General features: G+C 44.5%; 1 protein-coding gene across 2 annotated transcripts in view; it reads left to right on the plus strand.

Moving 5' to 3' along the window:
- LOC138795800 (glutathione hydrolase-like YwrD proenzyme) overlaps positions 1-20,386 on the plus strand; it is a 52,637-nt gene that overhangs the window by 28,171 nt on the left and 4,080 nt on the right. For both annotated transcript variants that reach the window (XM_069975380.1, XM_069975381.1), the window contains exon 9: positions 12,136-12,298. In XM_069975380.1, coding sequence (XP_069831481.1) covers positions 12,136-12,298 — 163 coding nt within the window. The remainder of the gene's footprint in view (positions 1-12,135; positions 12,299-20,386) is intronic.

Genomic DNA, 20,386 nt, shown 5'->3' on the forward strand with positions numbered 1-20,386 from the left:
GTCTGATGGGTTATGGTTGGTATACTAACCCTTAAAGGACAACTCCGGCAAAAAAATTTTTGGGCTTATTTAACACACATTACAAAGTTATATAACTTTGTAATGTGGTTAAATACCCGGTCTGGCCCCCTTCCCCCACTTTTCGACCCCCGACCCCCCCCCCACCCCGGCAGTTAAAGAATATATACATTACCTATTACAGTCGTCACGGTCCTCTTCTCTGGTGTCGGGTTATGTCAGAGCTGGGGGCGGTCCGGGTCTTCTTCCTCCTCGGCGTCTTCATTGAGAGTGAATGGGAGAGAAAAGGCTGCTGGTGCACATGCGCACCAGCAGCCTTTTCATTGGCTGGAGCGCATCACATGGCTTCCAGCTTGCTCAGCCCTGATTAGCTGAGCTTGCTGGAAGCCATGTAATGCGCTCCAGCCAATGAAAAGGCTGCCGATGCGCAAGCGCGCTGGCAGCCTTTTCTCTCTCATGGACCCGGAAGAAGGAGACATCGCTGGACGGCGGACGCAGGTGACGGTGAGGCGGACGGCGGGCGAATGGAGTGGCGATCGTCACCGGAGGGATGGTGAGTATGGTGTCTGTGTGTGTCTGTGTTTTTTTGTTTTTTTTTGGGGGGGTCCCGCCGGAGTTGTCCTTTAATCCCAAACTAAAGAATGTAGTTTTCTGTTTTTTCAGAGTTTCTTATTTATACTTTATACATTTAATAATAATAATAATAATAATCTCTGTTCATCATAGTAAAGAGGTTTCTCAAACCTTTTTTTTTTTAAATTCATGGTTTGTTTTCAGGATAAGTAGTGATCCAACACCTAGAGCCACTCAGCTGTGATTAACCCCTTAAAGGGAACCTGTCACCCCCCGTACCGGGGTGACAGGCTCCCAACCCCCCGTTAGAGCCCTCTATACTCACCTGATCCCGCCGGGTCCCGATTCTGGAGGTGGTCGGGTGACTGAGATCTCAGCCGCTGCAGCCCGGGGCGTGCGCTGAGAGATGAGTCCAACGCTCATAGAGAATGACGGAGCGCTGGACTCTCCTGTCATTCTCTATGGGTGTTGGACTCATCTCTCAGCGCGCGCGCAGGGCTGCAGCGGCTGAGATCTTCATCACCCGACCACCTTCAGAAGCGGGACCCGGCGGGATTAGGTGAGTATAGGGGGTTCTAATGGGGGGTCGGGAGCCTGTCACCCCGGCACGGGGGGTGACAGGTTCCCTTTAAGGACCGGGCCAATTTAATTTTTTGCATTTTCGTTTTTTCCTCCTTGTGCTTAAAAGGCCATAGCACTTGCAATTTTTCACCTACAAACCCACAATGAGCCCTTATTTTTTGCGCCACTAATTGTACTTTGCAATGACAGCCTGAATTTTTTCATAAATTACACTGCAAAAGCAGGAAAAGATTCAATGTGTGGTGAAATTGAAAAAAAAACAACAAAACATTTAGTTTATTTGGGGGGTATTTGTTTTTACGCCATTTTATGTAAAATTGACTTGTTATATATGTCCATCAAGTCGTTACAATTACAATGATATGTAACATGTATAACTTTTATTGTATCTGATGGCCTGTAAAAAATTCAAACTATTGTTCCTTAAAATCACTCCATTCCCATGCTTATAGCACTTTTATTGTTTGGTCTGTGGGGCTGTGTGAGGTGTCATTTTCTGCGCAATGATGTGTTCTTTCTATCGTTACCTTGATTGCGCAAATGCGACTTTTTGATCGCTTTTTATTACAATTTTTCGCCCACGGTCCTTAAGGGGTTAAAGTGAATAAACTCAGATCTGTCTGCTACCATCTCTGCTCACTGTATATGTGGGCAATGCAATGCTTCCCAACATGAACCAGGCCATTCGGCCAGCTCCCGGCCTCCTAGATGCATTGACGATGTCCCTGTCAACCGGCTCCACAGGTTGCTAGGAGCGCATTGGCGGCGTCTATAGTGTGTGCTGCGGCTGGGGCTTGTCCATCAGCCAGCTGGCATCGCCAGTCAGCTCTATAGTGTACTGGGGGGCTGAAATCTCAGTCCCCAATCACATCCTGGGGCTGGGAATTCAGCCTCCATAAAACTAATCCCCTCATCATCCCCTTTGCCTGCCATAGAGCCTCGCTCCTAAGGGTCACTAAGCTAGCGTTTTGTATCCTGGCTACATATTCCTGGTTTAATTCAATTTTGGCTTGACTTTTAGAAAATTCTACCCGCCTTCTGTTTTTTTTACCACTTTGACCGATAGTTTATAACCTGGCTAGACGACTCTGTATTTATTGTGTCATTTTTGTGTTTACATTCAAAAAGGTTAGGGACTGTCGCCCAGTTACCTGCTGCTTTCTAGGGCAGTTTGTGGTAAGTAGGCAGGGACAGCGGGTGCCAATGCAAGGGTCTCACCTGTCTTTTGTCTTTCTGTCCCCAAACCTAACAACAGTGAAGTACAAATAAAGAAAAAGGGGTTATGGGGAATGGAGGGGGAAGGAAAAGATAGTCAGCAAGGCTGTAGAACCAGCCTACTGGGAAGCATCCATAGATATTGCAGGGCATACCCATATTTTATAGAATGTGAGCATTAACCCTCAGATAGTAAGGTTAGGAAAGGGTGTGCACTAGTAACTAGTCAGTGTGGAGGTACACCACTTAGACCAATATGTTCTTATATACATTATTTTTATAGGAAATTCAAAATTAAGAAAATTCTTTCCACTGCTACACACCTTAGATGCTCCCCTATGTATCACATCACTATTGCCTTATGTCCCATAAAAAGGGTGTCATGTGGCAGGGCTCCAGACTAAAAAATTTACCTGGGAGCCATTGGCTCCTAACCTGAAAAATTTAGGCGCCAAATAGAATATTTGGTCGCCAACATTTTAAACCATGTAAAATTAATGTTATGTTAAATGGGACTTACTGTGTGCAGAGGCCACGGCAGCATCCTCCTCCTTTAGATCCTTTCTTTTCTTAGTTTGAAAACGTTCAACATGGAAACTTGCAACTTGACAACCATATCCAGTCTGACTCAGTACTTCAGCTTCACTTGGCTAGCCTTTTAATGAGGCTTACTCTTCTGAACTTGAACTTAAAGGGAACCTGTCGACCCCCGTACCGGGGTGACAGGCTCCCAACCCCCCGTTAGAACCCCCTATACTCACCTCATCTTCACCCCGCTTCTGAAGATGGTCGGGTCACGGAGATCTCAGCCGCTGCAGTCCGGCGCGCGCGCTGAGAGATGAGTCCAACGCTCATAGAGAATGATGGGAGAGTCCAGCGCTCCATCATTCTCTATGAGTGTTGGACTCATCTCTCAGTGTGCGCGTCAGGCTGCAGCGGCTGAGATCTCCGTGACCCGACCATCTTCAGAAGCGGGGTGAAGATGAGGTGAGTATAGGGGGTTCTAACGGGGGGTTGGGAGCCTGTCACCCCGTCACCGGGGGAGACAGGTTCCCTTTAAAAGCTTGCAACAGTCTATACATACTGAGCTAGACTTATGACTGCAGCCATAGTGACCCTCCACAAGATGTGTATATAGATAGATATATCTCTCACCTAGTGACTAATGCAAGTGACAATACAGACACCTGAGGGGCCCTGATAATAATAATAATTGTGCATATATCTATCTCCCAGTGTCTGCAGCCAGTTTGCCCTACACTTATAGATGACCCCCTCTACCCCCATTATAGATGCCCCCTCTCCCCCCCCCATTATAGATGCCCCCTCCCCCCCCCCTTATAGATGCCCCCTCTCCCCCCCCCATTATAGATGCCCCCTCTCCCCCCCCCATTATAGATGCCCCCTCTCCCCCCCCCATTATAGATGCCCCCTCTCCCCCCCCCCATTATAGATGCCCCCTCTCCCCCCCCCATTATAGATGCCCCCTCTTCTCCCCCCTTATAGATGCCCCCTCTCCCCCCCCCCATTATAGATGCCCCCTCTCCCCCCCCCCATTATAGATGCCCCCTCTTCTCCCCCCCTTATAGATACCCCCTCCCCTTATAGATGCCCCCCCCCCCTTTCCTCTATGCTAAGCAATATTTAAAAAAAACAAACACACAAACTCACCTGACAACCCGCTCCCCCGGCGATCCTCTTCTTCTTCAGACGCTGTCCCCGGCTGATGCGCGGCTGCCGGGGGTGTCCCGTCCTATCCCCGGCAGCGCGGCGCGTCAGTGAGCTCTCTGTACGCCGGGGCTGTGACTTCTGACACAGGAAGCGTCTCTGACGTGCGCTTCCTGTGCCGGAAGTCAGGGCCCCAGGCAGCTCACTGATGCGCCGCGCTGCCGGGGATAGGACGGGACACCCCCGGCAGCCGCGCATCAGCCGCGCATCTTAAAGAGACAGCGCGCCGCCGGGGCCAGTCGCAAATGGCGCCCAGATTAATAAATCTGGGCGCCATTTGCAAAATGTCATTTGCATTGGCGACCATTTTGGTCGCCATCTGGAGCCCTGTGTGGATAAATTGGGATGTGGCCATTTCTTCTTATCCAATACACCAAACTCAAAAGACTAAATAAGATGTCAGTCACCTCTGCCCAAAACTGGCATCAGAACTGTCAATCCCAGATCAGGTGCCTAAAATCAGCATGGGTTAGTGACATCTATGATGGCAATCAATGAGAAAGCTTACCCATTCTATGAAGTCGAACTGGGTCAAACTGAAGTTGAAGTATAACTAGTAACTCGATTACCCCAGACCAGTCCTCTGTAAGAAGATGAAAGAGAAGCCACCAGTCCTCCTATGTAACAGAGGGCATCAGTGCCTGCCATCTGCTTTGTGTTGACTGTAGAGAAATGAAATTAATCATATAGAGGGGGGGTTAGTCTTAAGAACTTCAATTAGTGGGTATTGAGAGAAGTATTTAGGGCAGGGGAATTGAACATCTACCACATGTCACAACTGAAAGTATCTGTAAAGTGCAGTACGGGGTAAGACATAGGTCTCTTCAACCTTAGTGAAAAAGTTGAAAACATTGGCTGTATATAAATAAAACATGATTGTAATACCATTCTGTTCCAGAACTCGAGATCCAGGAGACATACTTACAATAAGTTACTGTGGATTTCAGTAAAATAATATTTTCTCAAATTGCTTCAAATTTTTCCCCAATACAACACTGACAGGATACTTATCACTCTTATGCCTGTCCTGGCCACACTGCTCACCACCTAGGGCTTGGTCTTGTCCGCTGGTATCGACCAGTTTCTTTGCTCCTCCTGGCCTCTGCTGCTGGCTTCTTCGCATGAGATTTAAAGGACCAATGTGTCTTCACTCTCCACCTATTTCTGCCTCTACCAATTCTTTTACGCCACGTCTTGTGTTTTGGCGAAACTGCTGTTTTGTGTATCCTGACCCATATCTGACTGTTTCTCGGATTACTCTTGCATGCTGACCCTTTCTGAACCATTTACCTCTCCAATTGCTGACTTGAACTGTCTGACCTGCACCTGACACCACCTGCCTTGATCCTAGGCCTTATTGACTACTCTGTCTCATCTCGTTGATGACCCGACTTGTTAGCTAAGCTATTTGGCTGGTTCATGGGACCAGTCTCTACCCACACTACACTTTTGGTGCCCCCTAGCTGAAAAAGTCCAGCTTCTACATCCTGGAGTGAGATACTAGATGAATTCCTAGAGGGTTCTTAGGCTTTACTTTCTGGTGTGGCCCAAAGTCAAACTGGTTCGGGGGGTACAGTGGGTCCACATTCGCAGCCCGTTACACCCCAACTAACATCAGATTGTGGTCCAATGTTTTTGTGTTTAGCTTAACACATGAAAACCTGTAAATGATGCATCATGTCCTTTCTTTTCTCCTTCAGAATTTACAGATGTAGTTTCTCTAAAGGGGAACTCTGGCCAAATTCTAACATAAGAAAGAAGCTCTACTTACCTGTTCCAGTGCCCCCACAGCTTTGTGTCAGAGGGTCTCTAACCACTGCCAGAACTAATTTTCCCCCGGGATCCGTTGTTACAACCCAGGCGAAAGCACCCCACCCAGCTGATAGATTGAGCGCTCATCCACTCAGTGACTGCAGCAGTGTCCCGCCCCAGTCACTAACTAGCTGAGTGGACAATCCATCAGCCCGTGATGTGATGTCACTGGAGCAGGAGATACAGGAGGCCGACGGGGGTCGAGGAGTTGTAAGGCAGAGCATGGGGATAGGTAAGTAAAGCTTCTTTGTTATGTCCCCCTTGCCACTGCCCCTGTGTGCAGCCAAATGTAATATTGACCAGACTTCTCCTTTTGGTAGCCTGCCTCTTGTATATATTCTATTTTGAACACACGGTTGCTAGAATTGGACACAGTCTTCCTGATGTGGTCCCACTAAAGCTCTATACAGTGAGACCACAATCTCTTCCTACTAATTTAGGGTTAGTGTAGTGATTTCTGACAGCTTAAAACTGTCAGAGATCACTACCCCTAAACCTTTCTCTTCTGAAGTCTTCATTAACACAGAACTGCTAATACAAAAATCAGATAGGGAATTTTTTTCTCAAAATACATTGTTACATTTGGAAACACTATGAGCAGTTTCCATTGATTTGACTTTTATCTAATAAAGTTAAATAATTTTCCATATAACAGACAATCCGAGAAACTATATTACACACTATTGCGTCATTGGCAAACATTCAAATGTTACCTAACAAACCTTCTTCTATGTCAACTACAAACATATTTAAGGGGAACTAACAGGAGTCTAACCTTCCTATAGCCCTCTATTGCGCAGGAGATGCCAATGATGAAGGTATGTGTCTTACCTTCATCCTCAGTGTTGTTCCTGTGCACTTAATTGTTAACTCCGCAGTCAGGAAAGACTGTTAAAGGCACTGGGGCACATTGCACTGATCTACCCCCGGCTGGTCGGTCCCTTCTAATGATTATCAACGAAGCCAGAGGGTGGATCGTCACTATGGAGATGGGGCAGTGCTCCTAATGCTCTTACCGGACCATAAAGTATATGACTAAGTGCATGGGAGCGGTGCCGAAGATGAAGGTAATAGACATACTTTCATCCTCGGTGTCTGCTGAGCAGTAGGGGGCTATCAGAAGGTTAAATTCTTCTTACCTGCAGTTTAGTCACTGGGACAAGAAATAAAGTGAATAGCTGTCACTGTCTATTAAAGGGATACTCTGGACTGGGGGGCTTTTTCACCTATAGCCGTGGAGGGAGGTGGATGAGGGCAACAACTTACACTTACCTCCCCGATTCCAGCGCCGGGTCCCGGATTGTGCCCCTCCGGTCCGTGCTGCCCGGCCGCTTCCTGGTCTCTGATGATTGCTTGAGACGTGGCGATTCAAGTCTGCTTAGTCAGTCAGTGGCAGCGGTGGGATCCTGCCTCCGCCACTGACTGACTGTCATGTCCCCCAGCCCGGAGTACCCCTTTTAAATGCACATAAGTATATTGAGTAGTTTTATTAATTTGGTCTGGTTAACATTAATAATGGCTCTAGTCATGTCATGCAATCTTTTTTTTCTTACTTTGGACTAAAAGAAGAAAATTGTAGTAGAGTATTCCTTTTTTTTTTTTTTTTTTTAAATATATTGTACTTTATATCCCATTTTATAGGGTTTATTAAGTTGTATAACTATGACTATGTATACTTTACTATTTAGTGATTTGGAGGAAACCTGTCGAGTGTTACCCTAAGGTGAATTGTTGGTGTGTGTCTCGCCTTTAGGGCTTTATAATTTCAAAATCAAAGGATGACTTCATGACCACAGCAGCGTGTAGGTGATGCTGGTACCAGTGTGTGTAAGACTGCTTTGTGTGCTTTAGATAAAACTGTTTATTTAACTTGCCGGCTGCTCCATGGATATTACCTGGCCATAAAAGGTTTGCAGACTTTGGAACCTCTGCATTTTATTCCGTCAGCCTTCAGTTTATTACTGTGATGAACCAAAGGATAAGACAGCAGTGCCACCTAGGAAACCCTTAAGAACACATTTTTGAAATGTTATTCGTGCTTTTGCTTTTGTCCTCAATATCATGTTACATAAATTAAAGGGGTTGTTGATGCATCAGATGTGGGAGATTAAGGCAAGTGATTATCACGTTTTTCTTTTTTTACATAAGTCCAAGAATTTGGTGGGGCCAGACAATCCTTTTAATGTGTTTGTTACAGTACAGTAAACTAACTGATACCCCTATCTTGTGTATTGAGCACTGCACTAACTCTGGTGCCTGAGACAGGAAATGGGCATGGAATGACAGATGGTGTGGAGTGGGAGTCCCCTTTGTTTCGATGCTGAGGCTTCTTTTGGTGTCTCAACATGTGTCGGTGGCCAGTCACTTTGTATCAGAAAATTTTATCTCCACAAGTCTTATAACTTTGTAATATGGTGGTGTCACAAATAGTACTGATTTCAACATGTTTTTCATTCTAAGCAGGAAGTTGTGTTCTTTCCATTTTCAGGCACGAGTTCACACACAGTAAAAAATTTAAAAAAGTATTAAATAAATGTTTAGTGGTGCCTTAGATTACGAGCATAATTCGTTCCAGGACCGTGCTTGTAATCCAAATCACTTTTAAACCAAAGCAAATTTTCTCATCAGGAATAAGAAAAATGGTTCCACACCCCAAAAGTAATAATTTTTTATTCTGAATAACATGTAAAACAAACATTTAGAAAGCTGGATATGTGATATTATAAGGAACTATACAGTATAGAATGTTACTATTACTGTACAGTATAGCAATCAGCATGCGGAGTATAATGTTTAGTAAGTGCATAAGCATGAAAAAAAAAACAGCAGTTTGTAGATACAGAATGGTGGTGCGGATCCCCATAATGCAGTATTTTAGTACAACAGGCTAGAATAGAAAAAGAAGGGCTGCTGTCAGAGGTTTGTGTGGTCGCATGATAACAATGGGAAATGGTGTGTTTAGCATGGGCCAATCAGGAAGTGAGAATCACAGAGCTGTGCAGGAGGACAGAGACAGAAACTTTTCTGTACAGTAGTGTGTATAGCTGAGTGTAAGTGCAGGCACATTATAGCAGGAAGGGAGAGGATGGGAAACACAAGGGCTGACAGAGACTGCAGGGAGCATGAAGGAATGAGCAAGGCATATGTTGACACATAAATGCAGAACTCTCTGTCTGGAGAGAAAGGGGCTACAGCTATGGGGAAATTACCTACAGTCTTGTCTCCTGATGCAAGCCCCAGACTGAAGTGGATCTGTTATCATTTGGATGGTGAGGGAGACTTTATAGGTCAGAGTACAGTACTATAGACCACGCTATGCAGATCATACCCCTCCTAACTTCCCACCCACCCAGTACAGGGAGCTCTTAAACCAAAGCAATGCTCTTAAACCAAGTTACAATTTTGAAAAACTGTGAGCTCTTCTTGCAAAATGCTCTCAATGCAAGTTACTCTTAAACCAAGGTACCACTGTATTTTGCAAAATCCAGTCTTAAATAATGAGCGTGTTCATTATTTGGACAGGCATAATCAATTATGGCTGTTATTCTATATGGTATGTACACTGTCGGACAATCTGCCATTGACTTTGATGGAGCGCATTATAAGATTGAAAATACAGCTGAATTTTAACCTCAAAGTTACAGCCATATTTTTCACATTTTACGATGTTTGACCATAGCCTCAATGTGGTGGTGTTGTCTCAGCAGCCTCCTCTCTCTTTAAAGGACAAGTGCCGTGAAAAATGTTTTACCTAATTACTGTCGTCACCAGGCAGCTCCTTCTTGTGAGGAGGAGTCATCAGCAGAAGGGCTGGCCTAGGTCCTGTTACACCAGCCTCCCCCTCCTTGTCAGGTGACTCAGCTTGCTCAACTCCGATTGTCACTTGCTTATCTTCTCTAGTGACATGACTCATTCACTCACTAAGTCCACGGTAGCAGGAAAGAGGGTATGAGGTGGGGAGGGGGGGGGGGCTGCCTATGTGCCGGAGTCAGTCGGAGGGAAGATAAGCAAGTGACATGTGACAAGTGATGGCTTGCAGTTGTTCAGCCAATGGGAGCTGAGCAAGCTGAGTCACCTGACAGGGCAGGAGAGAGGGGAGGCCAGTGTAACAGGAGAAGGAGCTGAGAGAAGAGCTTGGTGACGAGAGTCATTAGGTCTGTGTGTTAGGACACTTCCTGGTGGAGGGGGGAAAAGACAGGGAAGGGAGGCAGATAGATGATTGAAGCACATTACAGAGTTATATAACTTTATAATGTGCTTCAATTACTGGGAAAAAGGTGACCATTCTCTGCTCATTCTTCTGGATCTATCTGCAGCTTTTGACACTGTAGACCACCAGCTCCTTCTCTCCACGCTCCGCTCTATTGGACTCTGCTCTTTCCTGGTTCCCCTCCTATCTCTCCGACCGCTCCTTTAGTGTATCACTTTCTGGCTCCACCTCATCTTCTCTCCCCCTTACAGTTGGGGTTCCTCAGGGATCAGTCCTGGGTCCTCTCCTTTTCTCACTTTACACTTTACCCATCGGACAAATCATCAGAAAGTTTGGTTTTCAGTACCATCTCTATGCTTATGATACCCAGTTGTATACCTCCTCCCGCGATATCACCCCCGCACTTCTACAGAACACCAGTAACTGTCTGTCTGCCGTCTCTAACGTTATGTCCTCCCTATTCCTAAAACTAAACCTTGCTAACGTTATGTCCTCCCTATTCCTAAAACTAAACCTTGCTAAGACTGAGCTGCTTGTATTCCCTCCCTCTGCTAACCGCCCCCCACCTGACATCTCCATCTCCGTCTGTGGTGCAACCATAACCCCTACACAACAAGCCCGCTGCCTTGGGGTTATAGTTGACTCAGATCTGTCCTTCACTCCTCATATTAAATCTCTTTCACGTTCCTGTAATCTGCATTTAAAAAACATCTCTAAAATCCGTCCCTTCCTTCCTGTCGAATCTGCTAAAACTCTCATTGTCGCTCTGATTCATTCCTGTCTAGACTACTGCAATTCCTTACTAATCGGCCTTCCTTCCTCTAAACTTTCCTCTCTCCAGTCCATTCTCAATACAGCGGCCAGGCTCCTCTCCATGTCCAGCCGCTATACCGATGCCTCCCCCCTGTGCCAGTCACTACACTGGCTCCCAATTAAACACAGGATACAATACAAAGTCCTCCTGCTCACCCACAAGGCTCTCCACAGTGCTGCACCTCCATACATCTCCTCCCTCATCTCTGTCTACCGTCCTACCCGTGCCTTATGCTCCTCTAATGACTTAAGACTAACATCCAAATACACAAAGCTTCAAACGTTCCCTCAAAACACAGCTGTTCAAGCAGGCTTACCAGGTTCCCTAATTTTCACTGCTACCCTAAAACCCACCCCCTCCCCTCCACACACACACACACACACACACACACACACACACACACACACACACACACACACACCTCCACCACACACACACATACATATACACACACCAAGCATTTAAGCACTTAGACATTGGCTGGTGACAGGTTCACCCCGCCTTACCAGCACTGCCTTATTTATAAAGATGGCCGGACCATAAGAACAATGAAGCACTTTGCCCCTCTGCCATTTTGTCTCAAACCCCCTCCTGATAGTATGTAAGCTGATGCATGCGAGCAGGGACCTCACTCCTCATGTATGGATAATTATATGTATATCTCTGTAATGTCTATTTTTTGTCTATGTACAGTATGTACCCCCAGAATTGTAAAGTGCTGTGGAATCTGTTGGCGCTATATAAATAAAAATTATTATTAAAAAATAAAAATTATTATTATTTCATGGCACTTGTCCTTTAATCCCTCCAGAGACAACACATCATTCATGATGTTGTTTCAGGAGACTTGTCTGGATCTCGTCTCCGAGCTGTTGATTTTTCACCTTGTACAAATTCCAGCATGGATATTATGTCCGCAGGGACTCTTGTAGTGCGTTACAATAAATACCAGACCAGCTCCTCCTGTTTGAGCCAAGGACATTAGTGAGCTAAACTCAGATTCTGTAATTCCGCACGTATTGGGAATTCCTCACAAATTGACTCTTCTCCACAATCTGACATTAAGGGCATGGTTGATCAACCAATTGTCATACTGTGGTGTTTAAGCTGAAAACATGATTTTAGTAATATGTTTTGTACACCATTTATACAATTGTATACTGTATCTGTCTCTTTCATTTAGAGCCTCAGAAGCTAGTCAACATGGAAATCCTTTTGAAATGGGAAGCGACACAGTGTACTTCACTGTGGTGGATGTACATGGTAATGCCTGTTCCTTTATTAATAGTAATTACAGGGATTTTGGCACAGGACTTGTACCGGAAGGTTGTGGCTTCGCTTTGCAGGTTAGTAATAATTTTCTTCCTCTAGCTGTTTGCTTCTGGGAAAAAATGATAGCTAAATTCTTCAAAAATGTTTCTATCTGAAAGCTAATGACTAACTTTTTTTTTATGTAGAAGTCCTTATCAATGTCAATATAAGTACTGGAGCAATCATTCAGCTCAGCAACCAATTGACTTGTTTTGGGATACCAAATGGAATATTGTTTATTACTATCAAGAGTGCCATTTTTGTACAATTTAGTTTTCTTCACAGTTGTACGTATGATCTGTGATCTGACCCCCTAGGACCCTATTACACAAAACAAGTATCGGCTGTAACTGGCCGATAATATTTTGGTGTTAAAGGACACCCCTGTTGACTCCCACTGCTCGCTGTCTGTGCCTGTACTAGCACAGACAGCAAGCGGGGAACGAGGGGGAAGCGCTGACAGATCCGCGCTTGCTTTTCCTTTAATATGCCATGTAATACATACTTTAGGCCATGTTCACACTGTACAAAATGACATCCGTTTTTAGTGGACAGCCATCAAATAATGGCCATTATTCGTTTGTGAACATAGCCATATAATGTACCTGTCATCAGGGCCACTGCCGGATCAGCGGGGAATACCACTTTGTGGGTGGAAGTTCGGGTCTACATGGCTAAGAACAGGCATGGATATTCGTAGCCATAGAGACCCGAACTTCCAGCCTCAGAGTGGTATTCACCGCTGATCTGGCAGTGGCTGTGATGACAGGTACACGTTAAAGGAGTACTGAGTAGTAAAAACCCATGTCTAATGGACAGAAAATGAGTCTAAAGGCCCTATTCCACGGAACAATTATTGGCCGTATTCGGCCGATATCGGCCGCTACGGATGATAATCGTCCCGTGGAATAGGGTGCAACGATCAGCGGACATCGTTCATGTCGGCTGATCGTTGCAGTCGCTTGTTTTTCAACATGTTGAAAAACAAGAGACTGATACAGCAACGATCTGCTGCCGTCGCTCTGTTGAATAGCAGCTTTAGGCTGCCCGGACGATCAGCTATTACCCGGGCAGCCCCCCCGCAGCTCCCCGCCGCCCCTCGCGCACTCACCCACTGACTGCAACCGCGTTGAATAGCGGCATCGGCGAGCAGGGAACGAGGAGCAAACGAGCTTGTTTGCTCCTCTAGACGGCCTGTGGAATAGGGTCATTAGGGCCTTCCAGGCTTTCACCCTTGGTTTAGGAGGAGGAACCTGGACTTATGCTGCTAGAGGACACCAGATCTTTACATGGTGGTCCCAGTGTGGGAAGCAGCTGGTCCTGGGAATCAGACATTTAAAGACGTACGTAGTCAGCAGGCCAGATCATCAACAGTGGAATCAGAGCTGTAGCAGGGATAAGACATAGTCATAAGGCATAGTCAAAACTAGCTGAGGCCCTATTACACAAAACATGTTGAAAGACAAACTAAGATAGCCACAATATGCTGCCGTCGCTCCGTGGAATAGGAGCGGCGGCAGCAGACCGCTGTGACGAGCTAGTGATCACCCTCAAATCTCTAAAGATTCTGCTTTAGTAAGATCCAAATTAAAAAAAAAATGTGATATTTGTAGATATGCTAACACACCTTTTATATCATGTTTTATTAAAAAAAGACTAGAGTATAATAGGAAAACAAGGCTGCTTTTGTCTATAAACAGTGTCACACCAGTCAATGGTTTGTGTCTGGTATTGGGGTGTTGATTATAGTGTTGGGCTGCAGCATCACCCCCAACCAGTGGATGGGTATACTGCTGTTTTTGTAAGAAGGCCACCATGTTTTTATATTTCTGGACAATCCCTTTAAGTGAACTAGCAATGCCAGGAACTGATAATGATCTGTCATGTCATTATATAGAGGTAGGAAAAGTCAGCATCTGAAGATGTGATATAACAAGTTTCCTTCCTACCACTAAAATATATTAATTAGACTGTTCTCCCCCATTATACAAGTTCACTCCTTAAAGTATCGAAGCAATACAATTGTGAAGAAGATAACATGATAACTACGAAGGTCAGCTGTAACTTTCATCATATTTTATCTATTATCAAAACATTGGGTGGAAGATTGTGGAGCAGAAGATGCTGTATGTTATATTTAGACAAAACATTATTGTTGTGGAAACGTGATTACAAGACTGTGATGTAAATGCTAAAAAGGTAATAGTGACATTACATAAGGGCACAGTACATTCTGCACAGAATAACAGCCAAACTGTAATGTTTTGATAAAATAAAGGTGGTTACTAGTGATGAGCGAGTACTAAAATGCTCGGGTGCTCTATACTCGAGTCGAATATTTCCCGATACTCGGGTGCTCAGTTCGAGTAACGAATCCCATTGAAGTCAATGGGAGACTCGAGCATTTTTGCAGGGGACCCAAGCTCTGCCCAGGGAAGGTTGTGTGATAACCTGTCAAACTTAGAAAATGATGGAAAAACCACGGAAATGGACAGGTAACAGCAGGAGCAGCATGCATGGATACCTCTGAGGCTACCTAATCCCACCATTACGCCAAATTCTGGGCAACAGCCTGGTGGTCAACCTCAAGACAATAGTGCTGACCCAGACCAAGATGGGCAAGGCACATGCGATCAAGGTCAAAGGCCTGAAGGTCACTTTGAAGGTCAAAGGCCTTGGAGAGTGTTTCCCTGCCAGTGCCTGACAAGCTGACTGCTCCCCCCCCCCCCCTTAATAACTTGTCTTTTTAATTTACTAGATTGACCAGGGCTAGGGCATGACACCCCCTGACTACTTTAGCAGTTGGGGTAATTTTCCCAGTATCATGTCACTCACCACTTCTCCCTACCGCTTCTGTTGTGGCGACCGTATTTAAAATTATTTTTTTATTTTGGAAATTTTAATTATAATTTGATTTTTGAGTTTGAATTAAAATTTTGAGTTTGAATTCGAATTAGTTTTTGAGTTTGAAGTTTGATATATTTTTTTTTTTTTATTCAATTTTGTATCCAGCAATGACATGGTATGAAATGGACAATACAATCATCCAATAAAAATAACTAGATTATGGCTAGATTTAGCCTCACACCCTTGCATCAGACGCAAATTCATTGAAGGTAGGGACGAAGAAATAACAATACAGTCTTCTTAAGAGGCCCTGGAATTTGAATGAATACACTTTTAATCCTTTAAAGAGTATCTAAGAGAGTGCAAGTGCGGTAGTAGTGGGTGGACTTTTTTCACGATTTTCACTGTCTGTTCCTTTTAGCTGTGGCGTGTACCTTAGAGATAGATGACCTGACAGCCCTGCAAAATAGCATTTGAATTGAAGTCGATTTGATTTGAAAATTGAAATTGAAGATTAAAAAAAACAGGCCATAAAGTGGCCTTTACAGAGCTGCCGACTACTGCCTTTGAAACAGCTACAAAATGAAAGGACGGCAGAGGACACCTGCAAGTCATCCACCAATTATATGGTTTGAAATGGACAACACAAGGATCCTAAATTAGGATCCACCATTTTCACTATCTGTTCCTTTTAGCTGTGAAGTGTATCTTGGAGATACAATAGATGACCTGACAGCCCTGAAAAATAGCACTTGACTTGAAGTCGATTTGAAATGTGAAATCAAAAATTAAAAAAACAGCCCATAAAGTGGCCTTTACCGGCCTTTAGATGAGGCAGGCGTGGAACCTCCCAAAAATTATGCCTGACAGCATGGCGGTGAGAACTCTGTGAACAAGGTAGATAAGGCAGCCTTTCAGCTTCTGCACCAGGGCCTGTTGATATTGATTCACTCTCATACTCCGTTCCTCGGCAGGAATGAGAGTGGAAAAGTTCTGCTTGTACCTAGGGTCCAGGAGGGACAACGGTAATCAGTGTTTTAAAAAAAAAAATTTAACCCGAGGGTCACGGTAAGACAGCCTAACATGGAGTCAGCCATGTGTGCCAGGGTCCCAACACACAAGAATTCCCTCTCCTCAATAGGCTGACTCTCAATTTCTTCCTCCTCCACCAATTTCTCCTCTTCAGGACTTACACGCAGCTAAGGATTGAGCATGGGTACCCTGGGTGGTGGATAAGTTACTGGACACATTATCCGCTATCCATTTCATCACCTGTTCACACTGCTGCGGTTTCAATAGTAGTATACCCTGAGACCCCGTAAGTTGCGAGAATAAGCTAGGGAGTGAATGTCTGCGGTGTGCCACTGCTCCCTTCTCAAGGGGTGCTATGTCACCCTGCCCAGAACCATGGCCTCTGCCCACTGCATCGCTTGGAACCCCACGCCCTCGTCCTCGACCCCTACCCCTGGGGTTCACAATATTTTTGGAGGTGCTATATGGTGTATGCCACCCTCTTACACAGGACAATGAGCAGTGAGGTTGGATATGGCTGCACTAACAAAAGAAAGCAACCCTATAGACTGGCTGCAGATGACAACAAATAATGGTCACACTAGCTTTTGGAGGTTGTCGTACAGAGTCTGTGTGTAAGTGTTGCTTTATGGTGTATGGCACCTCTTACACAGGACAATGAGCAGTGAGTTTGGATATGACTGCAGTTAAAAAGGAAGCAAGCCTGCAGACTGGCTGCAGATGACAAAAGATACTGGTCACACTAGTTTTTGGAGGTTGTCGTATAGTCTGTGGTAAGTGCTGCTATATGGTGTATGCCACCTGTTACACAGGACAATGAGCAGTGAGTTTCTATGCAGCTGTAGTACAAATCACAGCAATACAATGTACAACAGCAGCAGCCACAAAAAAAATAATAGTACTAAGGACTTCTTTGGGGTCTGTATGCACCACCTGCTGTCCACTTTCTGCCAGCAGTCGATCCCCACAGTGTGCAGCTAAGATCGTGGTAGCTGCACTGCAAGTCCCAGCCAGCAGTCAGGAGTACTCAAAAAAAAGATTTTAAAGGGGTTATCCAGCGCTACAAAAACATGGCCACTTTTCCCCCTACTGTTGTCTCCAGTTCAAGTGCAGTTTGCAATTAAGCTCCATTTACTTCAATGGAACTGAGTTTCAAAACCCCACCCAAACTGGAGACAACAGTAGGGGGAAAGTGGCCGTGTTTTTGTAGCGCTGGATAACCCCTTTAAGCCCTTACAAGGGCTGTTGGGTTCTTTCTCTAGTATCCCTGCCTACAGGAACGCTAATTCCCTCTCTAACGCTCTCCCTGACAATCAGCAGCTCTTTCTCTAATCGCTTCGATGTGAGGCGAGCACCACCGGCCCAGATTTTTATATGCCCGGGTCATCTGATCTGGCCAACCAATTGCTGCTATCGACATGTATGGGTCCCACGTCATCGCACGATGTACCAAAGAGTCTCCTGCTTGTTGATTGGCTGAGAAATTGCTCCCAAGCTTACATGAAAGCAATGATGCCATTTTCTTGAGTATCGCGAGAAGCTTGTCTGAGCTTCGAGTACCTTAATACTCGAACGAGTACCAAGCTCGGACGAGCATGCTTGCTCATCACTAGTGGTTACCGTATGATATTATCCACGATGGTTGTGAAGTACAGTGCATTGTTTATGTACTGTATTGTAAAGGAGAGTAGAGCTATGTGAAGGTATAGCTCTCTATCAAGGAACTTTGGGGGAGATTTATCAAAGGGTGTAAAATTTAGACTGGTGCAAACTGCCCACAGCAACCAATCACAGCTCAGCTTCCAACTCTGGTGAAAGGAAAGAGGAGCTGTAATTGGTTGCTGTGGCCAGTTTGCACCAGTCTAAATTTTACACTCTTTGATAAATATCCCCCTTTATCTTCAGCGTTCACTAATATACTTTTACTATAGCAATATCTCACTTTATGAGTAGAAGGGAATCTGTCTGTTGCAATTCATGTTCCAAACTGCTGATACTATTAGATAGCTATTGGAGCCAGAAGATATTTTACCTTTTTATATATCTGTCTGTGTTCCCTTGGCGCTCAGCTTCCAGGTGTCAATCAAGCAGGGAGAGGAGCTTAGGCATTCCAGCTTGTAGCTATTCAGGAGTTTGGAAAAGCCTCTTTGACTGTTTGTGCCAGAGAAGAAAAACATTTTTCTAGATTCTGGAAGCACAGCTGGATATATGAAAGGTACCACATGTAATTGACCTAACAGCTATCTAACAGTGTCAGCAGTATGGAACATGAATTACAGCTGACAGATTCCCTATAAGAGCTTTTTGATAAAAGACATTCTGTAAATAACAGATTTATTTAAAAGTTTGACCCAGTGCAGAATCCACAGTGAAATTCTCATCAAATTTGCAGCATGAAAACCCACTGCAGTCTCCTTATTCCAAAAGGATGCTATGTAAATTGCATATGACTTTGGAAAAACTTTTTTTTTTTAGTGTTATAGAAAATGACAAGGGAAAATCAGAAATGAATTGTATACTACAGTAAATGTTTCTAAAAGAAGTACTCTAGGCAGTACTGTAAAGCCACGTTACTTGTCACCTTTTATTGTCACCTGACATAATGTCTGTTACATATATTTATAGCAAGAGCAGGCTTTGTCGAGACTTTTCTCTGCTGACCTCTAAGGTTCTATCAGAGTCCTGTATGAATATTGACACAAATTACAGTAGTCAAATAAGCTTGATAAGCTGGAACCAAGGTGCGGCCAGATATGATTCAGCTGCTTTGTCTTGTGACATCACTGAACGCTCCCTTAAATAACATACCCACATACAGTACCTGTATAACTACCTTCTTCATACAGTTTTTTGTTTGTTTTGTATTAAAAGGGTTGTCTGTCCATTAAATTATTTTATAAAGAAACAAAAAAGTAAATGAATAAGAAACGCTTCCCAGGTCTCTTCTTCTAGTCCCTCAGATACAGATATGTTAGCACTGCGGCTAGTCACTTACTTAGATGGTCACTTACTGGGGAATTATTAAACAAGAACTACATGATGATTGTATGGTCAGTTTGCTCATCTCCTTCTCCCCTTCGATCCATCACAATGGATCCCTCCATAACACAATCACAAGGCACAAATAACATAATGTAGCAACCTAAGAGATGATCTCTTAACAATCCTGGAAATACATCAAATATTTACAAATATATAAATTTATGTAAAACTATTCAAAGATGCCCCAATGAAGGACGTCCTCGAAGCCTATTCATTTTATATGATGTCTTATGGTGTTGGTATACTGGTTGCTTTAGGCTTGTTAGATCCAATTAAGGGAAATCTTAATACTTAAAGCGAATATTTTATCATATAGCATATCAATAGAATGGCGCCAGCGCAGGGAAGGCAGTGCTGCGGTCCTTTTGTTTTCTAACCGTGGCCTGGTTCCCGTGTACGGCGCCGTTCTATTCCCAGCCTGGGCTGAAGCACTGGAGGCGATCCAGCCCATCCCCCATGGGAGGAGACCCCCGATCCTCTGTGATGCAGCTCCATTAAAATCAATCGGCCTTTGTGGGAACAGTGAGTTTGGGCCTTTTCTGTTCCAGCTTGACTCTACCCATATGCACAAAGCAAGGTCCATAAAGGCATGGTAGGGTTTGGTGTGGAAGAATTTGACTGACTCACACCTAACCTTAACCCAATCCAAAACCTTTGTGAGATTGCAACACGAAAACACAGAAATGCCACAGCTCACTGCAACGACAAGATACAGACCCAATACACATATGAATATTGCATCTTGCCATTGCAGTGAGCTGTGTTTTTGTGTGTTTGTGATTTCGATGGCAACAGTGTTCTAGGAGAGCTGACCAAATTTGTCTTTTTTTACCTTTGTGAGATTGCAAGGCAGTCCCACTTGTCCAACATTAGGGACATACGACAAAATCTTGTTGCTAGTCTACCCAACAAAAGTTGAAGCTTTAATAAGAGGGGTGGAATTGACTCCATATTAACGACTATGAGCTTAGAATGGGGTTTTATAGAGTCTGTAGTGTGAAGGTGCACCAGGAATTTTGTCAATATAGTGTAAGTGTCTTCAGTAGGTAGGTATGCGCTTCCAGCAGGAAGATAGGTTCCCCAGTAAGCCTCAGTGGGTAGATTGCTGAGTAGCTAGGTAAGTGCCCCTAATAGGTGGTTAGGCCCCCACGCTAAAAATAAATAAATAAATAATTAAATTGACCCTATGGCAACATGGTCTT

Source organism: Dendropsophus ebraccatus, chromosome 6 (genome assembly GCF_027789765.1).
Source record: "Dendropsophus ebraccatus isolate aDenEbr1 chromosome 6, aDenEbr1.pat, whole genome shotgun sequence".
Taxonomy (NCBI): domain Eukaryota; kingdom Metazoa; phylum Chordata; class Amphibia; order Anura; family Hylidae; genus Dendropsophus; species Dendropsophus ebraccatus.